General features: G+C 47.7%; 1 protein-coding gene across 1 annotated transcript in view; it reads left to right on the forward strand.

Moving 5' to 3' along the window:
- PKD2L2 (polycystin 2 like 2, transient receptor potential cation channel) overlaps positions 1 to 18,832 on the forward strand; it is a 1,478,337-nt gene that overhangs the window by 265,290 nt on the left and 1,194,215 nt on the right. Inside the window, exon 3 of the mRNA XM_085615012.1 lies at positions 12,252 to 12,385. Coding sequence (XP_085471138.1) covers positions 12,252 to 12,385 — 134 coding nt within the window. The remainder of the gene's footprint in view (positions 1 to 12,251; positions 12,386 to 18,832) is intronic.

Genomic DNA, 18,832 nt, shown 5'->3' on the forward strand with positions numbered 1-18,832 from the left:
CCTGTCCCCGTGGAGGCACGCGAACTGCGGCGCCTGGTGCTGGCATGTGCCAGTGACACGCTGCTGACACTGGAGGCAGCCTCACTTGTGTCATCCCCTCCCAATGCAGCAGCACTGCATGTGCTGCTCTGTAGGTGTTCCATTGCAGTGGTGATGTGTCCTAGTGACTTAGCGACATCCCCGCAGAAGTGCCCAAGGTCCACCTGCAGGGAGACTGAGCGGCGTGCCAACACTGCGGTGCTGTTGCTGTGCCGTGTTATGGCCTTGGTAGCGGCGGCGGAACGCAACAGTTGCTGCCGGTGCCTCCTCTTATGGCACTCATGGCCCTCCCTCATGGCACGGGTGAGCTCATGTACCTCCTCCCTGAGCTGCGCATTGCCCTCTGCAACCGCAGTGGCCATGTCCCTGACCGCCGTGCTCATGTCCGTGACTGCTGCAGTCATGGCGCGCATCTCCCTGGCAAGGCGCACGATATTGCAGCTAATGCTAGCCACATGTCGTCCCTGCAGGCGCTGTGTACGCAGCATCCTCTCCTCAATTGCAGAGGTTGTTGGGACATCCTGTTCGGCTGAGGAGACGGAACTGCGACGAGCCCTGTGCCGCCGTGTGTGTCTTGCGCCTCCAGGTGGTGCATCAGTTGGTGTGTATGTGCGCTGCCTGGGTGCCAATTGCGAGGAGGGTGTTTCCATCTCCTGCAAGGGCGCAACTTGGGACCTGCGCCTCTGCGCTATTGTGGCTGTAGTAGCTGCAGCCTGTTTGGCTGGTGCCGTTGCTTGTGGCGCTGGTGCCGTTGCTTGTGGCGCTGATGCTGGTGCCGTTGCTGGTGGGGCTGGTGGAGGTGGTACTGTTGGTGTGGCAGGTGTTGGCGATGCATGCGCGTCCTGCGCTGTCTCCTGGTCTGACTCTACGGGCGTTTCTGAGATGATCAGCTGGCCGCTGTCGTCCGAATCCCCAGGTGATGCATCTGTGTGTGAAACAGTGCATGGTTAGTGGGATAATTACAACTACATAGTGTTGTACACATAAATGTCCCTCTGTGGTCCACTAAATGAACAGTCTCCATCCATGTTCAACTGCTGTGGTGTATGGTCATTGGATTTACGCCTGTACATGCACACTGGGCTGACTAGACTACAACTCCCAGGATGCACTAGTGTCATGTGTAAAGCTGTCTGTGCCAGCGCTGCAGACACACTGAGATCGGGCTGGGGGCGTGGAAATGGATTTACGCTACGCTGGGTGTGGGCACAGGCATGCATCTTACCTTGGGCACTTGTGGCTGCGCCGGACGTGTCCATCTGGGTCACCCCCACGACGGCTTCCCGCTCTATCGTCCCTTCCACAAGGTCCTCCAGGGCTGTGTTGGATGGTGCTGTAGATGGTCCGCCTCCAGTCCTGCTCGACTCCCGGAGCCTCTCCGCAATCCTCTCTTTGGCACGCTTCCGCAGGTCGTACCACCTTTTTTTGAGGTCGTCGATGCTGCGGGTGGTGACGCCAACTGCATTCACCCTCTCACGGATGCGCAGCCATATGCGCCGCTTCTCCTGCTCAGGCACCTTGAGGGACAGCTTGCCAAAGAGGCGATCGTGTTTGCTGGTGACTCCCTCGATTAGGTACTCGAGCTCCCTGTCCGAAAACTTTTGCTTTCGCTTGCGTGCTGACTCAGCACTGGAAGGCACTTCCTGCGCCATGATGTGTGTTTCCTTGGATTTGCTGAGTCGGTGTGGCCTCACTCTGCACAGGCAGTCCTCCTTCCCAGCTCCTGTCTGCTCCTCTGTCGAGGCTATGTGGGTGGGGCTGCAGTATTTCCTGGTTGGTGATGTCATCTGCACGTTCCCGGAGCGACGCGGCAAATTGCGATTTCGCTATTACCGATTCGGTAATAGCTAACTCGGTATTACCGAACTCGGTATTAGCTAATTCGGTATTACCGAACTCGCAATTTGCTAATGGGAGTTTGCATGCCCCGCTATTGCGAAATCGGTAAATTTAGCGATTTATAAGGAATCGCTAAATTTTTACCGACTCTGTTGATGCATGCCATATACCGATTCCTTAATGGCGATTCCTTATTTTTCGCTATTAAGGAATCGGTATTCCTTTGGTTGATGCATATGCCCCAAAATTGGTTAACTTCTGTCAGCTGGCTAACATGGGTTGAACTGCTAGGGTGGCCGTGGCAGCTGTAGGGCTCTTGTATTTGATCTCTCATCTACTTCCCTTCCAGTATTGACAGTGACAGCGCAACGGTGCACCCGCAGTTCTTGCTACCCATGCAGTAGGCTCTCAGTAGTCTGGAACCATGGCAGTAAATGAGGAATAAAAAAAATAAAAAAAAATAAAAATACAAATAATAATATGACCCATAAAACTCAGAGCACCAACTTTCAGTCTCTTTTCACTCTCTTTACAGAGGGTGCAATTAACCACCCAATTCCTGATTTGATCATCCATGGCAGGCCCCCAAAATTCTTGCATAATTCTCCTGATGGCCATACCTTGCCCCAAGTGGCCTTCATGCGCAAGTTTAAAAATGTGTAACCTGAGAGCAGCCGGGGGTACAAATCTCTCACCTCTCATAACCACATCTTGACCACACAAAGACAACTCATCCAAAAGTTTCCAATATGGCCTAACAGCTGCAGACATCATGCTTTCACGAGGTGCATTTTTCTTAATAAGAACAATGACATATTGCAAAATTAAGTCACTGACCATGGCCTCAGACCACTGTATTTTTGAAAATGACCCCAAACTGCATTCACAAACATCCAATACAAAGGCAATAGCTTCCTGTCTTTCCAACTTGTTGGCCACATCTTTGTCAACTGTTTCCCAATCAAGTGACATACGCGACAAACAATCAGCTTGTAAATTTTTCCAACCATGGATAAATTCAACCTCAAAGAGATACTCTTATAACCTTGCAGCAAATCTGGCAAGACATGCTGACCCCTTTCCTGCACCTTCCGCTGACAAGATTTTCATCAGGGGCTTGTGATCTGTATCCCCACAAGTATACTCTGAAATACTCCACTCCTCAGGCTGAAGCAAGAGCTTCACGCTCTATTACTGAGTAGTTCCTTTCGGCTTGAGTGAGAGTTCTCGGAGCAAATGCGATCGTTCTTTCAGTGCCTCTCTGATGTTGAGACAATACCACGCCAATACCAGTAAGACTGGCATCAACTGTGAGAAACGACTTGCAGGAAGCACTGAAAGGAGCAAGAATGCCAGCATTACAAATCTGACCCTTTATTTTCGAGAAAGTATCAGATTGATCACTGCCCCACTCAAATTTACAGCCTTTGCGAAGAAGTTTCCTTAAAGGTTCGAACATATCAGCAAATCCACGAACAAATTTAGCATAATATTCGACAAGCCCCAGGAACGACCTGAGCTGGTCCTTGTCCCTAGGAGCAGGAGCATTTTTATAGCCTCCAAAAGATTCTTTTTAGGAGAAATCCCACCACTAGAGATTGAGTACCCCAAATAGTCAACCTGATCCGTGAGAAACTGACATTTTTCTTTAACTGTAAGACCCTACTGCTCAAGTTTCCACAAGACTTGTCTGAGTGTGGCATTATGTTGCTCAATGGTCTTTCCTGAAACCAGTATGTCGTCCTGAAAGTAGACTACACCAAACAAACCCTTGAGCATTTTTGACATCATCCTTTGGAAGACACTCCGAGGCTAGCCCGAAGGGCATACGAGTGAACTGAAAAGTGCCTTCCGTTGTAATAAATGCTGTGAGAGGCTTGGATTCTGGATGTAATTTGATTTGGTGGTAAGCACTTCTCAAATCAATCTTGGAGAAGTACTTACCACCTCCCACGACTGCAATCATTCATTGATGTTAGGAGGAGGGAAAGTGTCTGTGACAATATCACAATTCAATGACCTGAGATCAGTGCAAAAATGGAGCCGACCATCTGACTTAAGTGTCAAAACTACAGGAGAAATCCAAGAGGAAGCCTCCACTGGTTCAATGACTCTGGATTTTAACAAATCATCTAACAATCCCTTAAGACCCTGCCTCACCGACAAAATGACTTTCCTGAGCTTATGTTGTACAGGACGCGCATTAGGTTTGAGAATGATCTTGTGTTGATACCCTTTGACACAACTAAGTCTGTCTTCAAACACTCGGTGAGCATCTTGAAGTATATGCTGAACTTGAATGTCATCCTGCACTACCATAATTTGATTAGGGGAGCATGGATTGATGACTATGTGAAGATCATATTGGTGCATCCAACACAGGATTGCGGGGACCCTCTTTGGCAACATTAATCTTTCCCTGGGTACTGCGTGTGTCAAAATAAATTTGGCCAAACATGTACCTGGGAACATCAATGGACTGGACCTGATACCCAATAGGGTTGCTATCTTTGTCACACAAGGAAACACCCTCCCATGTGGTTCGCAACAGAAATTCAGGAATAATGGTAAACATGGAACCAGAGTCCACCATCAACGTAATATCTCTGCCACAAATATTAAACACAGCAGTGGGTCTTTTTAGACTAGGAGACACTTCATTGACTCCAACCATAACTTCATTGCACATTTCTTCAACAACCAAGACCTTATTCGTACCTGGTTTGTAATCATCAGACAATTGCACTACATTTATCTTATTTTTTTACTTATCTGAAGATTCAGTTTGCCTACACATTCTGGAATAGTGCCCTTTCCGGCCACATCATCGGCAAATTTGATAAATAGCAAAACATCTTTTAGAGTCCGCCAAATGGTATTGACTACCACAACGTAGACACTCTCTGTTCTTGGGTGTGGATGTAGCACCAAAAACACTCGGAGCCCTCACATTTTTTTAGAAACAGCATTAACATCAACATTGTCATCTTTGTTTTCCACGTCCCCTATTTCTGTGAAATTTTGTCCTTCTTGCTCAATTCGCTAATGCACTGTTGAGATTCTTCAATGACCTTGGCCATGTCAACAGCATCTTTCAATGAGGGGTCTTTGGCAGCCAACAGCCTTTCCTGTATTTTCCTGTCGTGGCATTGAACGATCAACTGATCATGGATCAGTTCTTCTGTCATGGTCCCAAAGTGACTCTTGACTGACAGTTCACGTAACCTAGAAACAAATTCATCAATACTTTCTCCTTCAAGTTGAGGCTGAGTATAAAACTTATATCTAACTAAGACCAAATTAACCTCTTTGGAAAATCTTGTTTCAAGTGTCTTAATAGCTTCTTGAAACACACTATGCATAGGTTGCCCATTGGGGCCCAATGCCACAGGTAAGTGTTTAAAAACACGTTGACCCTCAGTACCCAACGCGCTCAATAACAAAGCTTTCTTTCGGTCTGGAGAAAAATTATTACCTTCTAAAGCTGTAACATAATTATGAAGCATTTCAATCCAATCCTCCCAAATGATTGGTGTAGCACCTGGTTGGGAAAGAAACATTGGTGGCAAAATTACATTTGAAGAATTGGCAAACATGTTTGCAATAGATAGGTACAACAAGTGAGCAAGACAACCTGTGGAAGGAATGGTAAAATATGGTATAGACAAAAGTAGCAGAGTAATAAACAACAGTTAAAACAGATCACCATAGGTAACTGCACCGAATAATGCAAAACGTGGATGACTGGACTCGATTAACTATGCAGAGTATCGGAGAATAATAACAGAAGACTACAAGATGTCAAAACTATAAGTCAGAACTGCAATAAAAGTCAAAAAGTGCAGGACATTGCATGCGGCGTTAGACCAGAAACAGTACCATAATTCAAGGCAGGAGACTTGAGTGAGTTAAAATTTGAAGGTGGATGAGGAGCGTGAAACTGACAAGACAGGTAATTAAGACCGGCGAAATTAAACATGGCGGCACATTACGCCACGTTACGTACATTGCGCACGGCACGCAAAGAGCTTCAAGGGTGCATTGTGCGTTCCAGTGATGCAGAGGACTGAAGATGACGTCACTAGGGTCCGAGGCTCGAGACAACAGCGCGCGCTTCAAACGGCAGCGCAAAGCCAAATCACCCAATAAAATTGTCAAATACCTCAAAGAGTGGCACCTAAACAGGGCAAAACAGCGTCGGAGCCGGATACAACCGCAAGCATCTTCCAGAGACGACAGGAAACGTGAAGCTCAATAAAGATGAGGAATTCCGTGAAAATTTCACCAGGTTGTGCTTGGAGAGAAAACAGGTATCGAAGATCGTCGCCAAAATTGTTGTGAAGGATCCTTCAAAAGAAGACCAGCAGACAGAGCGTAAAATGAAGATCTTTACTTTAAGCACAACCTTTCATCCGACCGCCTCAATGACCCAGCTGCAACTGACAATCGTGGAGTGCCATCAACCTTACATTCTAGGAACACGGTGAGGAATGTGGTGAACATGAAAACTCCAACTCGGGTAAGAAACCATCAGAAGGGAAAAGCAGTAACCGAGAACCAAGGTAAGTAACTTCACAACACAGTGCCTTTGTTCCAGTAACTTCGGCAATTTGAGACTCTCCTTTATTTTGGATTGGGAAGTTCAGAGAGCATTCTGTGAATATACCATCAGAATGGCAGATAAAAAGGCTTGGCCACACTCTTTCTTTCCTAAAACTCATGGAGTCTGTTTGGCAAACAAAGTTGAATCCCAAGTTTGATATTCTGTGCCCAGCACTTAATAGCACAGTCCTTCCAACCAACCTTTGTCTGGTGCTTTTTACGGCTCACAGAACATTACTTTCCATGACCAATAGTGCCGAGACACCAGAGCAGTTTACGCGGGGCAGAGGCTTTATTGTGCACTGAGCACCATCCAGCAACTTGATGCCTAAAAAGCAAGAGGAGCTCTCCTTCTCCTGAGGACATATAAACTCTGGTAAGCTCTCTGCACTGGCACATTTCTTGGCAGATGTAACAACTAGTACCGAATGATGGGGCAAATTTAAAGATGCATAATAATAAGAATAATAATAAGGTAACTCTTGCCATATGATGGGCCTTTATTTGTACTGTGGTGCCAACTCACTTGTAATGCTTACACTGGTATGCTTGCACTACCATAATGATGCTAGGTCTTGATGTAACGTAAGTCCTTTTGGCACAGCAGTGACACCACCTGCTGTAACGCTTGCAGTGTATAATATTGTCTCTTGGCATTCTATAACACTATAATGCGACTGAGACCTCAGCCTATGATAGTGTTGTAATCTGCAGCCACTCATTCACTCACTCATTAATCTATTCATGCATTTCACAAATTTAACAGCCATCCGTGCAGATACATTTATTTACCAATGATTATTTTAGTTGGGCTCTCTGTGGAATGTTTGGGAGATCTAAGACTCACTTACATCTATCTCGCTGTATTCATGTAATGTTTTCAAGGCCTGAAAATAAAACATATTTGTTCTTTATTTGGCAAAGGATCCTGCATTCAAATAGTTTGTCATTATTTCCCGTTATGCAAAGATTTTTTTAAAGGAGGGGGGAGTAGGCCTTCATGCAGAACATCAACGAAAACCACTTCTGCCTTTATTAGAAAAATCAATCAATCAATCAATCACAGCATTTATATAGCGCACTACTCACCCGGAGGGTCTCAAGGCGCTAGGGGAGGGGGGGTACGCTACTGCTCGAACAGCCAGGTCTTGAGCTGCTTCCTGAAGGCAAGGTGGTCCTGGGTCAGGCGGAGGTGGGTCGGGAGGGATTTCCAAGTCTTGGCGGCAAGGACCTTCCTCCTGTGGTGGCTCTTCGGATCCGGGGGACGGCGGCGAGGGCGTGGCCGGTCGATCGAAGTTGGCGTGTGGGAGCGTAGAAGTTGAGGCGGCTGTTGAGGTATCCTGGGCCTTGGTTGTGTAGGGCCTTGTGTGCGTGGGTGAGGAGACGGAAGGTGATTCTCTTGTTGTCCGGGAGCCAGTGCAGATCTCTCAGGTGTCCGGAGATGTGGCTGCGACGGGGGATGTCCAGGATGAGTCGTGCTGAGGGGTTCTGGATTCGCTGGAGTCTCTTCTGGAGTTTGGCGGTGGTTCCGGCGTAGAGGGAGTTGCCGTAGTCCAGACGGCTGGTGACGAGGGCCTGGGTGACCGTCTTCCTGGTCTCGGTGGGGATCCACCGGAAGATCTTACGTAGCATGCGCAGGATGTTGAAGCATGACGAGGAGACGGCGTTGACTTGTCTGGTCATGGAGAGGGAGGAGTCCAGGATGAAGCCCAGGTTGCGTGCGTGGTCTGTTGGTTTGGGTGCGCTGCCCAGGGCGGGGGGCCACCAGGAGTCGTCCCAGGCGGAGGGTGAAGAACCCAGGATGAGGACTTCCGTCTTGTCCGAGTTCAGTTTCAGGCGGCTGTTCATCATCCACTTGGCTACGTCTGTCATCCCTTCGTGTAGGTTGGCTCTGGCGGTGGCGGGGTCGTTGGTGAGGGAGAGGATCAGCTGGGTGTCGTCGGCGTAGGAGATGATGTTGAGGTTGTGTTGGCGTGCGATGGCTGCGAGGGGGCTCATGTAGACGTTGAAGAGGGTTGGGCTGAGCGAGGAGCCTTGAGGAACGCCGAAGATGACTTCGGTGGCTTCTGATCTGAAGTGGGGGAGGCGGACTCTCTGTGTCCTTCCGGCGAGGAACGAGATGATCCATTCCAGTGCCTTCTCCTGGATTCCAACGTTGCTGAGGCACTGCACTAGGGTATGGTGGCAAACAGTGTCGAAGGCCGCAGAGAGGTCTAGGAGGATGAGGGCCGCTGTTTCTCCATTGTCGAGCAGGGCTCGGATGTCATCGGTAGCTGCGATCAGGGCGGTCTCGGTGCTGTGGTTGGCCCGGAAGCCAGACTGCGAGAGGTCGAGGGATCCATTCGTCTCGAGGAAGGCGGCCTGCTGCTTGTTGACGGTCTTCTCGATGACTTTTGCTGGATACGGGAGCAGCGAGATGGAGCGGTAGTTCTTGAGGTCGGTGGGGTCGGCTGATGGCTTCTTTAGTAGGGCGCTGAGTTCGGCGTGCTTCCAGCTCTCCGGGCAGGTAGCGGTGTCGAAGGAGGTGTTGATGATGTCCCGCAGGTGGGCTGCGATGACAGCGTCGGACTTGTTGAAGACGTGGTGAGGGCAGGGGTCGGTCGGAGATCCGGAGTGGATGGAGTTCATCGTGCGGATGGTGTCTTCGGTGCTGATCGGGGTCCAGGCGCGGAGGGTGGTGGTAGGGGGCAGTGGTTCAGTCGTGGCGTGCGTCGGTGGAGAGCTGAAGCTGTTGTGTATGTCCGCGATCTTGTTGTGGAAGTAGGAGGCAAGGGAGTTGCAGAGGTCTTGCGAAGGGGTGATGTCGTTGTTTCCGGTGTTGGGGTTGGAAAGCTCTTTAACGATGTTGAAGAGTTCCTTGCTGTTGTGGGCGTTGTTGTCCAGTCGTTCCTTGAATGCAGTTTTCTTGGTGGTGTGGATCAGTTGGTGGTGTTTTCGGGTGGCGAGCTTGAGGGCAGTCATGTTGTTCGGTGTTGGGTCTCTGCGCCAGGCTTTCTCGAGGGCTCGGCAGTTCTACTTGGAGCTCTTGAGTTCTTCGGTGAACCATGGGGCTTTCTTGCTGCCGGGTCTGCTAGGCGGGGTCTTCAGAGGGGCGAGGTCGTCTGCGCAGTTGCTGATCCACTTCGCGAGGTTGGTGGCTGCCTGGCTTGGGTTCGTTGCGCTGGTGGGAGGGTTCGTGCTCAGGGAAGTCGCGAGCTGGTCGGCTGTGATCTTGTTCCAGCTTCTGCGTGCAACCTGTTGCTGGTGGTGGTGGATCGTGGTCCTTCTGAAGCTGAAGTGGACGCAGCTGTGGTCCGTCCAGTGGAGTCCGGTGGCGTGGCTGAAGGCGATGTCCTTGCTGGATGAGAAGACGGGGTCGAGTGTGTGTCCGGCGTAGTGAGTGGGGGTGGTCACCAGTTGCTTGAGACCGAGGTTGGCGAGGTTGTCCAGTAGGGTGGTGGTGTTGCGGTCGTTGTTGTTCTCCAGGTGGAAGTTGAGGTCCCCGAGGAGGAAGTAGTCAGCGGAGGGGAGGGCGTGCGGGCTGATGAAATTGGCGATGTCTTCGCTGAATTGTGTGCGTGGTCCCGGGGGTCTGTAGATGAGGGTGCCTCTGAGGGTGGTCTTGGGGTTGATGTGGATCTGGAAGTGCAGGTGTTCGACGGGTGCGAGGGTGTCGTCGGTGTTGGTTGTGATGCGGATGGAGTTCCTGTGGATGATGGCGATGCCTCCTCCTGTCTGGTTGACGCGGTCCCTCCGGATGATCTTGTAGCCGTCCGGGATGGCGATGGCGATGTCGGGCGCTGAAGAGGCGTTCATCCAGGTTTCCGTGAGGAAGGCGACGTCTGGGGCTGTGGTGTCGAGCAGGTTCCAGAGCTCGACGGCGTGTCTGTGGACGGAGCGGGTGTTGAGCAGGATGCACTTGAGGTGGTTGCTGCTGGAGTTCGGCTTGGTCGGTGCTGGTGTGGTGCAGGTCCGAATGCAGGTGAACTTGCAGGAATGGCAGCAGAAGGGTCCGTGGGTGCGTCTCGGGGTGGCTCGATAGCAGCCCGGGATTCTGCCGGCGTTGAGTGCGTAGAGTTCGGTGGCGTCGTAGGTCCGGCGGGTGGGCTGGTGTCTGCGTGGGCCAGGGGTCCTGGCACTGGGCGCGGTCCAGGCGCGGACGGGCGCAGACGGGCTTACCTTTGGCGCACCTGCGGCGCTCAATCGGTGCTCCCTCTGTGCGCGTCCGCTGCGCGGTTGCTCTGGGGGCGTCATAAGAAGGGAGCCGGGAGGGGAGGGTCCGCTGGGAGGCGGGAGCGTGTTAGCCTATCGGCTGGCGGGGGGGCGGGCCGCAGGCAGGCAGCGGCGGGAAAATCGAGTGCGGGCTTGGCGGGCGGCCATGCGGCGGCTGGGGCGCTGGGGGAGGGAGAAGACGGCGTTCGGCGATCAGGCAGGCACAGGCAGCAGGTGAGGCACAGGAGCAGGAGGGACGAGGAGCGTGGGGGCGACCAAGCCGATGAAGGCGCAGTGGTCGCTCCCGAGAAGGAGTCTGGGTCCCCTTAAGAAGGGAGCCGGGAGGGGAGGGTCCGCTGGGAGGCGGGAGCATGTTAGCCTATCGGCTGGCGGGGGGGCGGGGCCTCAGGCAGGCAGCGGCGGGAAAATCGAGTGCGGGCTTGGCGGGCGGCCCTGCGGCGGCTGGGGCGCTGGGGGAGGGAGAAGACGGCGTTCGGCGATCAGGCAGGCACAGGCAGCAGGTGAGGCACAGGAGCAGGAGGGACGAGGAGCGTGGGGGCGACCAGGCCGATGAAGGCGCAGTGGTCGCTCCCGAGAAGGAGTCTGGGTCCCCTTAAGAAGGGAGCCGGGAGGGGAGGGTCCGCTGGGAGGCGGGAGCGTGTTAGCCTATCGGCTGGCGGGGGGGCGGGGCCGCAGGCAGGCAGCGGCAGGAAAATCGAGTGCGGGCTTGGCGGCCGGCCCTGCGGCGGCTGGGGCGCTGGGGGGGGAGAAGACGGCGTTCGGCGATCAGGCAGGCACAGGCAGCAGGTGAGGCACAGGAGCAGGAGGGACGAGGAGCATGGGGGCGACCAGGCCGATGAAGGCGCAGTGCAACAGATGCAACAGATAACTTAGGGCTGTTGCTTGGTCGGCTGTGCATGACTTTCATTTCACAAAATTTTAACAGTGTTTAACTTTTTACTCTAGTGTTGATTTCATAAATGATAAAGCAGTATAGCAACAAGTTTAGACATGCAAAAAGAGCTTTGAGTGGATTAAGTAGTACAGCAGATGATGGAAACTTACTTACTTGTGTAACTATGAATTCACAATTATTTTGCTCAAACTTTCATCTCATTTCCATATATAGCTTTTACAAACCTACATGAGAAGAGAGAAAACCAGTGCTTAATTTGAGCTGGAGGCTGACAAGGGCCCTGGCACTTGTTATTTTTTTTTAACAAATTAAGTACTGGATAAAATACATTGTAATTGAATAGAATAACATTGTCGGTGTGTTTTCCCTGTCACTATACTTGTTTTGAACGAGGCAAGTAAAACAAATGCACTTACCATTGAGGGCTCCCTCTCCATAGGCATGCGTTTTAAAGATTGCACGTCTTCATACGGGAAAAATCTAGTGAATCCGTATTTACAGAAGAGTAAGGTTATCTTTCCATGAAGTGAAATGCTAATATAAACGGTATTCATAATCTGAAAAAAGAATCCTAAAATCTGGTATAAGGCATGTCTAACATTTTTAGAAGTGACTGCAATGAAAACATTAGAGTGAGTCTGTTTTTTTTTGGTTTTCTGTTTAGTGGCATTTGGAATGGTAGACTCAAACATGTACACTTTAAACAAAGCTATGCAAAACCTTTTCCTGGAGACACCAGTGTCACAAACAGACAGAATGACATTTAATTCTATGACAAGAATGACTGATTTTTGGAAGGTAATTCTATATCTGTTAAAACAAGTATTTGCAATTCTATGTTTGTTGCTAAACATTATACATGTAACTGGAAACTAGAAGAAAATCATGAATGTGTCTGAGGGATTAATGTAAAGGTTGATAGTAATGTTGACTTTGTAGTCCTGCATTTTTCGTTGTCTCACACCAGAAACATTTTAACATGAAAATTTATGAAATGTGATGAGGTGTAACCCATTTTGTAATTTAATATTCTCTGAATGCTGTTAAATATATGATTTACGAAAGCATTTCTAATTATGGGTGATTTTAATGTACTTGAATAGGCATTGAACTATTACATTTATATTTTATTAATGTTTTAATTTAAATAACACTGACAGAATGAGCAGATTCATACAATTTTAGAGGTGAGCGGTACTGACGGGGCAATCATATGAAATAAGTTAAGGACTTTTAAAAACATTTATAATTTGTAATTGAATATTGTAAGGAGTCCTGGATGACTACGGCATAACGTATTTCAATTAGGCAACATAATTTTAATGCTTAACCAGAAAACAGGAGGTAAGGAGACAAAGGTAAAGGTTGGCAAGATAGAGAAAGGGTTAAGGGGAATGAAGGCAAATAAGGGAACACCTACAAACCAAGTAACAAGGGACCAAGGGAGGAGAAAAGTAATTTTAAAAGTGGGGGCATGAGAAGATGTTCCCCCAAAAATAGAAACATGGGGCAGGAGGAAAGAACGTGGAGAAGAAGGGAGGGCGAAGGGTCATAGGAGGGGAATAAAGTAGCAAAAGATGGAAGGGTTGTCCATGAAGTAATCATGAGGAACAACATTTTTAAAGTGAAACGCTACACAGTGGCTCGATTTAGAATGGAATGAAGAGGAAAACCTTTATAGAGACATCCCGTTATCAAGAGTAATGGCATTTCACATTAAAAGATACATTCACAAGACAGTTTGGAAAAAAGATTTTCTATACACGGGTTTGTACCAAATGGCATATACCATGAGTTTTGAAGAATTTGATATATATATATGTGTCACTTTTCTTTAAGTTCATTAGAGTAATATTACAACAAAATGGGCTGATGTAAGTTACCGAGTTAGCTTTGCAAGAGAGTGATGCCATTTAATGGGGTTAGAAAGGTGTTGAACCTTAAGGGCCGACGGTGATGCAGGCCGGAAAGGCTCCGATTGTCGGTCAGACCCTTTCCGGGATTCATCTCGGTTTAATTTCCGGCCGCCGCATTACAAAGCTGGCGGTCGGACATTAAACCAGCCGGTCATTCCGTCTGGCTTCCAACGGGCCAGTTGGCCAGTCGGACGCCAGCCTGTAATCCCAAAGGGTGGCCTTTCCGCCCATGGAGGTAAGAGTGATGGGGCCCGGTGGTGGTGGTGTGTGTGTGTGTGTGTGTGTGTGTGTGTGCGTGCGTGCGTGTGTGTGTGGGGAGGGTTGACGAACGTTGTTGAGGGAAAATTATTTCATTTTCCATGCTTTGTCAAAATCCCGCCCACTGGGCCCCACCGCCCCGCCCCGCCCCGCCCCACCTCTCTTACCTGCACGGGCCGCGGCTGCTTTCCGCCCTTGGAATTACGATACTTGGTCTCCATGCAGGCTTTCCATGTCTGGTTTTCTGACATGGAAAGCCTGTCAGAGAGCAGGGCCCCCTTTCCTCTGCGGCCTGCGGTTGGGGGCAGGGGGGGAACCTATGGTGCCATCCTGTTCATCAGTGTACCATGTGGCAGGCACCCTGAGGTGCCTGCCACACGGTGCAGGGATGAACACAGACTTCTATTCCTCTATAGGAGCTTATGTTACAGGCGGTTTAGAGCCGCAAGACAAGCTTCCATCGGAGGAATGAGAGTATGCAACCGAACAGTCATCGATAGCATCCTGATGATGTCGGTCGGTCCCGTTTCTGAGACGGTGTTGAGACTTGAAATTAAAGTCATAATGTTGTGGCTACCATTGTACTGAAGTTTTGAACATCGATGGTAAGTATATGCTTTTTCTTTTCGTAACAATATCTGAGATTTAATTATCTATTTCCTTAATATCATGTGAGCTGTTTAATAAGCTAATAATGTTTAATGTATTGCCTATTTTTAAATGTAATTTTTTTTAAAACATTAAGGGCCTAGATACTATGTAGGGCAGACTTAAGTCTGCCCAACACGGCCTTGGTCCTTTCCGCCTAATTAGGATGCGACCAAACAATTCCTACATTTCCCTATGGGAGCATGCAGTATGGCCGTAAACTGGCTTTAATAAATGCTCCATAGGGGAATTGGATGAACTGTTAATGCCTGCACCTCATGTAGGCACCTCAAGTTGCCTGCTATGGGGTGCAGGCAGGGTTTGAAAAATCATAAAAAATGGACTAGACCTGCAGGTCTAGTAACGTGAAACATCTACTCCACCTAACTGAAATGCACTTGACCTCTGACTCTGAAAGCTGAGCAAATGTGACAATTAACAAGATTTAAACACATTTTTAGTGCTCATTCACTTTGGGAGCAATGAAGATGCCCTTAAATCTTGCTATCTTGTCACATTTGATTTGCTTTCAGAGGCAGAGGTCAATTGTCACTTTGTCTTTCTACTCGCCAGAAAGGGCAAGTAGGAACTAAAAATAGCTCGTCCTTATTGAATCTGACTAGCAAATGCGAGCAGGCAAGTTGATTTTTCAAGGCCTGGGTACAGGGATCAACGGACACCATAGGTGCCCCCTCTGTCCCCAACTTGTGGCCGCACATACAAGGAAGTCCTGCTGGGGGCCCCTAACACACTTTCCAACATGGTTTCCATGTCAGACAGGCCGGCATGGAAACCATGCATCGTAATCCCAAGGGCGGAAAGGTTTCATTTCCAACCTTGTAATGCGCCGGTCGGTAAGTAAACGGAGTGGTCGATTACGCTGCGGCCCCTTAATGCATATTTGTAATTTTAATGCTTTATGGTTTGTTGGTTCTTTTTAGGTGGTTTGGGTGGGTAGTGTTTCAAATTAATATTTTACATAATTTTATTTATTAACAGTGTTATTTTTTTATATTCTAAATGTAATGATATTCATTTTTCACAATGCTGGGTTTATAGGTCAGTTTGGTGAGAAGTGTTTTAAAATGATTGTTTTTACACTTTTTGAAATTTATTAAATCTAATCATTTAAAAATTTGTATTTACTAAATGAGAAAATGTTTTTTGTTTCTTTCGGATTGTTGGTCTTTGGGAGGATAGCATTTAAAAAATATATATATTTAAAATGTTTCACATATGTAGTTCTGTATTCTTTAATTTTTAATGTTTGAAATATTTTAAACAATAAGATTATATTTGTTTATGAAATAATTTACTTATTTTATTCTCCCAAAAATCTGTTTAAAAAAAATAAAATGTTACATTCTAATTAGTCTTGATAAATATGAAATGAAATTCAAAAAATGAAATTGCGTTAAGATAATTTTATGTCCGATATTATTACATTTATTGAACTATTTATAGTTTTATTTTGTAATTAATTTTATTTTGCTATCTTTGACTTTAATAAGTAATTATTGATGTTCTTGTTATTTTTAAAATATATATTTAAATACATATTTTTCTTTAATTTTGATTGGCTTGGAGAGGGAATTGAAAATCTGACCCCCCAAAGTGTGGGAATAGTACATTTGACCCCCATTCACCTTCCCCCTCCCCCCGAGAGACCAACACTGTTCACATCGGTTGTTGCCTAGTTTGGTGTGGGAATAGTAAATCTGACACTTGCCCTGCTCTCCCTTCACTCAGAGTCCAACTCTGTTCCCGATGTTGCTTAGTTTGGAGTGGGAATAGTAAAAGTTACCCACAACGCCCCCCCCCCATCCTCCCCTCCAGCCCCCCAAGAGTCCAGTACGTTCCCTAGTATTGCTTAGTTTGGAGTGGGAATAGAATCCCCAGTCCCCCAAGAGTCAAACGCTTTTCCCGCAGTTTCTTTGGAGTGGGAATAGTAAATCTAACCCCTCCTCAGTCCAAGGCCTCCCCTAATGTTGCTTAGTTTAGAGTGGGTTAGAAAATAACACCTCCCGAGAGTACAACATGTTCCTGAATGCTGCTTAGAGGCCCATTAGGATGGCAGGCGGACTTCCAGCCGCCCGCCGCCTTAGCAGTGCTGGGACCATCCGCCAGTGGTACGGCAGTCCCGCATCGGCGATTAGGATGCCACTGCCACCGTGGTGGTGGCATCCTCCATTCCCAGCATTGTGGCGGGCGGTGCTGTGAGCACCGCCCGCCACAATGCTGGGAATGCACTGCGTGCATTGTCATGCACAAGGTGACAGGCACCGCGAGGTGCCTGCCACCATGTCCATAACAATGCAGGGGGGTACCATAGGTACCCCTCCTGTGCACACCCCACCCGGGCCCCTGGAAGAGAATTCCGCATGCCTTTCCGTGGCGGCAACGTCGCCACGGAAAGGCATGTGTCCGTACCCATGCTAATATAGATGGCGGTGTCTAGCAGACACCGCCACCATATTAAACCCTTTTCCGCCCGGTCGACAAGTCGACCGGGCGGAAAAGCGGCGGACGGTCTTCCCGTCTGCCGCGGTACCCCCCGCCATACTAATGTGGCGGGGGGGTAAATGGGTGTAGGGCGGGGAAGGATGTAGGGCGGATCGCCTCCGCCATGCGGGCGGAGGCGATCCGCCCTACATCCTAATGGGCCTCTTGGTTTGGAGTCAATTTCAAATGTCATGTCGGTGAACCTCTACAAAACTACACCTAGCTCAGGTCAGTAGAGCAAGTCTCATAAACCCATGAAATATGTTTCATATTCTGGGTATTTTGTATTCTGGCAATGCCTTCCTCAGAATAACTTGGTAATTAGCTTGCGTGTCCACCACATTTATGTGCTGTATAAAGAAACTCTGAAATAAGTATTAAACTCAAGTTACCGACATTGTTCACCAAATTAGAGACCTCACCTAAAATCCTTGGCCAAATAAGTTAATTTAATGTCTGTTAATGCTTGTAGAGCCCTCTAATCCAAGAGCTTCTTGGCACTAACTAATAATCCAGCCGGAAGATGAACAGAAACCTCTGACTGAAGAGTCAGGTCATTGGATTTTTTGTGAATGACTGGTGAACGAGTTCAAGACACATTTGGAGGGGAAGAAAATTCTATTGTCTGGCAGCTTCTGTGGAAAAATCCTTCTTCTGATTTATGATGCGTTTGGAATTGGCAAACGGCCATGGTTTAATTTTCTATCATAACTTGCATTTGATTGTGGGTGGAGAATCGTTAGGTGGAAGAAGCAACGTTTAACACATGTAAACCCAAACACAGGCTGTCACCAATCAACAACTAGAGTTGTTTTCTTTACTTCCCTTGTATGCATGACACATGGACTAAGAGTTGCTAGCCAGAGAGAACCATCACACCCGAGTGAGCCCTGATTGTGGTCAGGAGTTGGGAGTTTCATTAAAAAAAAAATCCAATATCTGATTTGACACTAGAGTGTAAAAAACTCCCTAGCACATTGCCAGTACCTTCAAGTTCTCTTGACAAATTAAAGACAAACTGGTTTAATCTGCATACAGTTAAACCTTGCCACCTCTCTTTGAAATCTTTGACCAGAGGTTGCATACATTTATTAAATAAAAAACAGTAAATAATACAACTTATTAGGGGTATCCCAGGAAGTATCTGAAGGTTGGACCTGAAAAGAGGCTATTCTACAACTGTGATCTACTGGTGAAAGCAAAGTCAACCAAACCCATAACAGTCCCACTGAAATCAGCTTGCTCAAGATGATCCAGAAGGAGGGCAAGGCTGATTAATAATTGTCTTTAACATTAGAATTATGATGCCCACTTGCAGAAACCTGAAGCTCTTTATACCATACATATAAATATATGGTACATATCAAATACATTTAAATACATACCCTATCATTGCATCTTATCTGATGCTGGGTTTAACAAATTACAGGTGTTTTTTTCTTCTGTAAAAATGAATACATTACACAGTCATACCGCATAAGCATCACCATGCTGTCCTGGAGATCATGACCAATGTGCGAAATGAGGGGAAAAGTAGCCAGACAGGCTGAACTCTGTAAAGGTAAAAATTATGACACGGCTCCTTTTAGGAGTTAGTACCTTACCAGTCTTACCATGTCTTGTATTGGCAGTTGATTCACAGCAACGTTTTTTTTCATGGCACTTGAAAGAAGGATCTTGGGTTGAAAAATCCTGCTTTTTGACTTAAAATGTCTTTTAATTCAGTTCTTTTTGTTTTCACTCAATATTTATCATAGATTTTAGTGTTTCCTGACAGAGTGTCTTTGAATTTACTGTCTGTGTCCACATTTTTATCTCAGTTTGGCAGGTATGCCTCAATTGTTTGCTAAATGCCCCAGGTGTCACAGAAAGAAAGCAGCAAATGATCCTCATACACTTGTGAGGTTTGCCATTCAATACC

This window comes from Triturus cristatus, chromosome 7 (genome assembly GCF_964204655.1).
Source record: "Triturus cristatus chromosome 7, aTriCri1.1, whole genome shotgun sequence".
In the NCBI taxonomy this organism is placed as follows: Eukaryota; Metazoa; Chordata; class Amphibia; order Caudata; family Salamandridae; genus Triturus; species Triturus cristatus.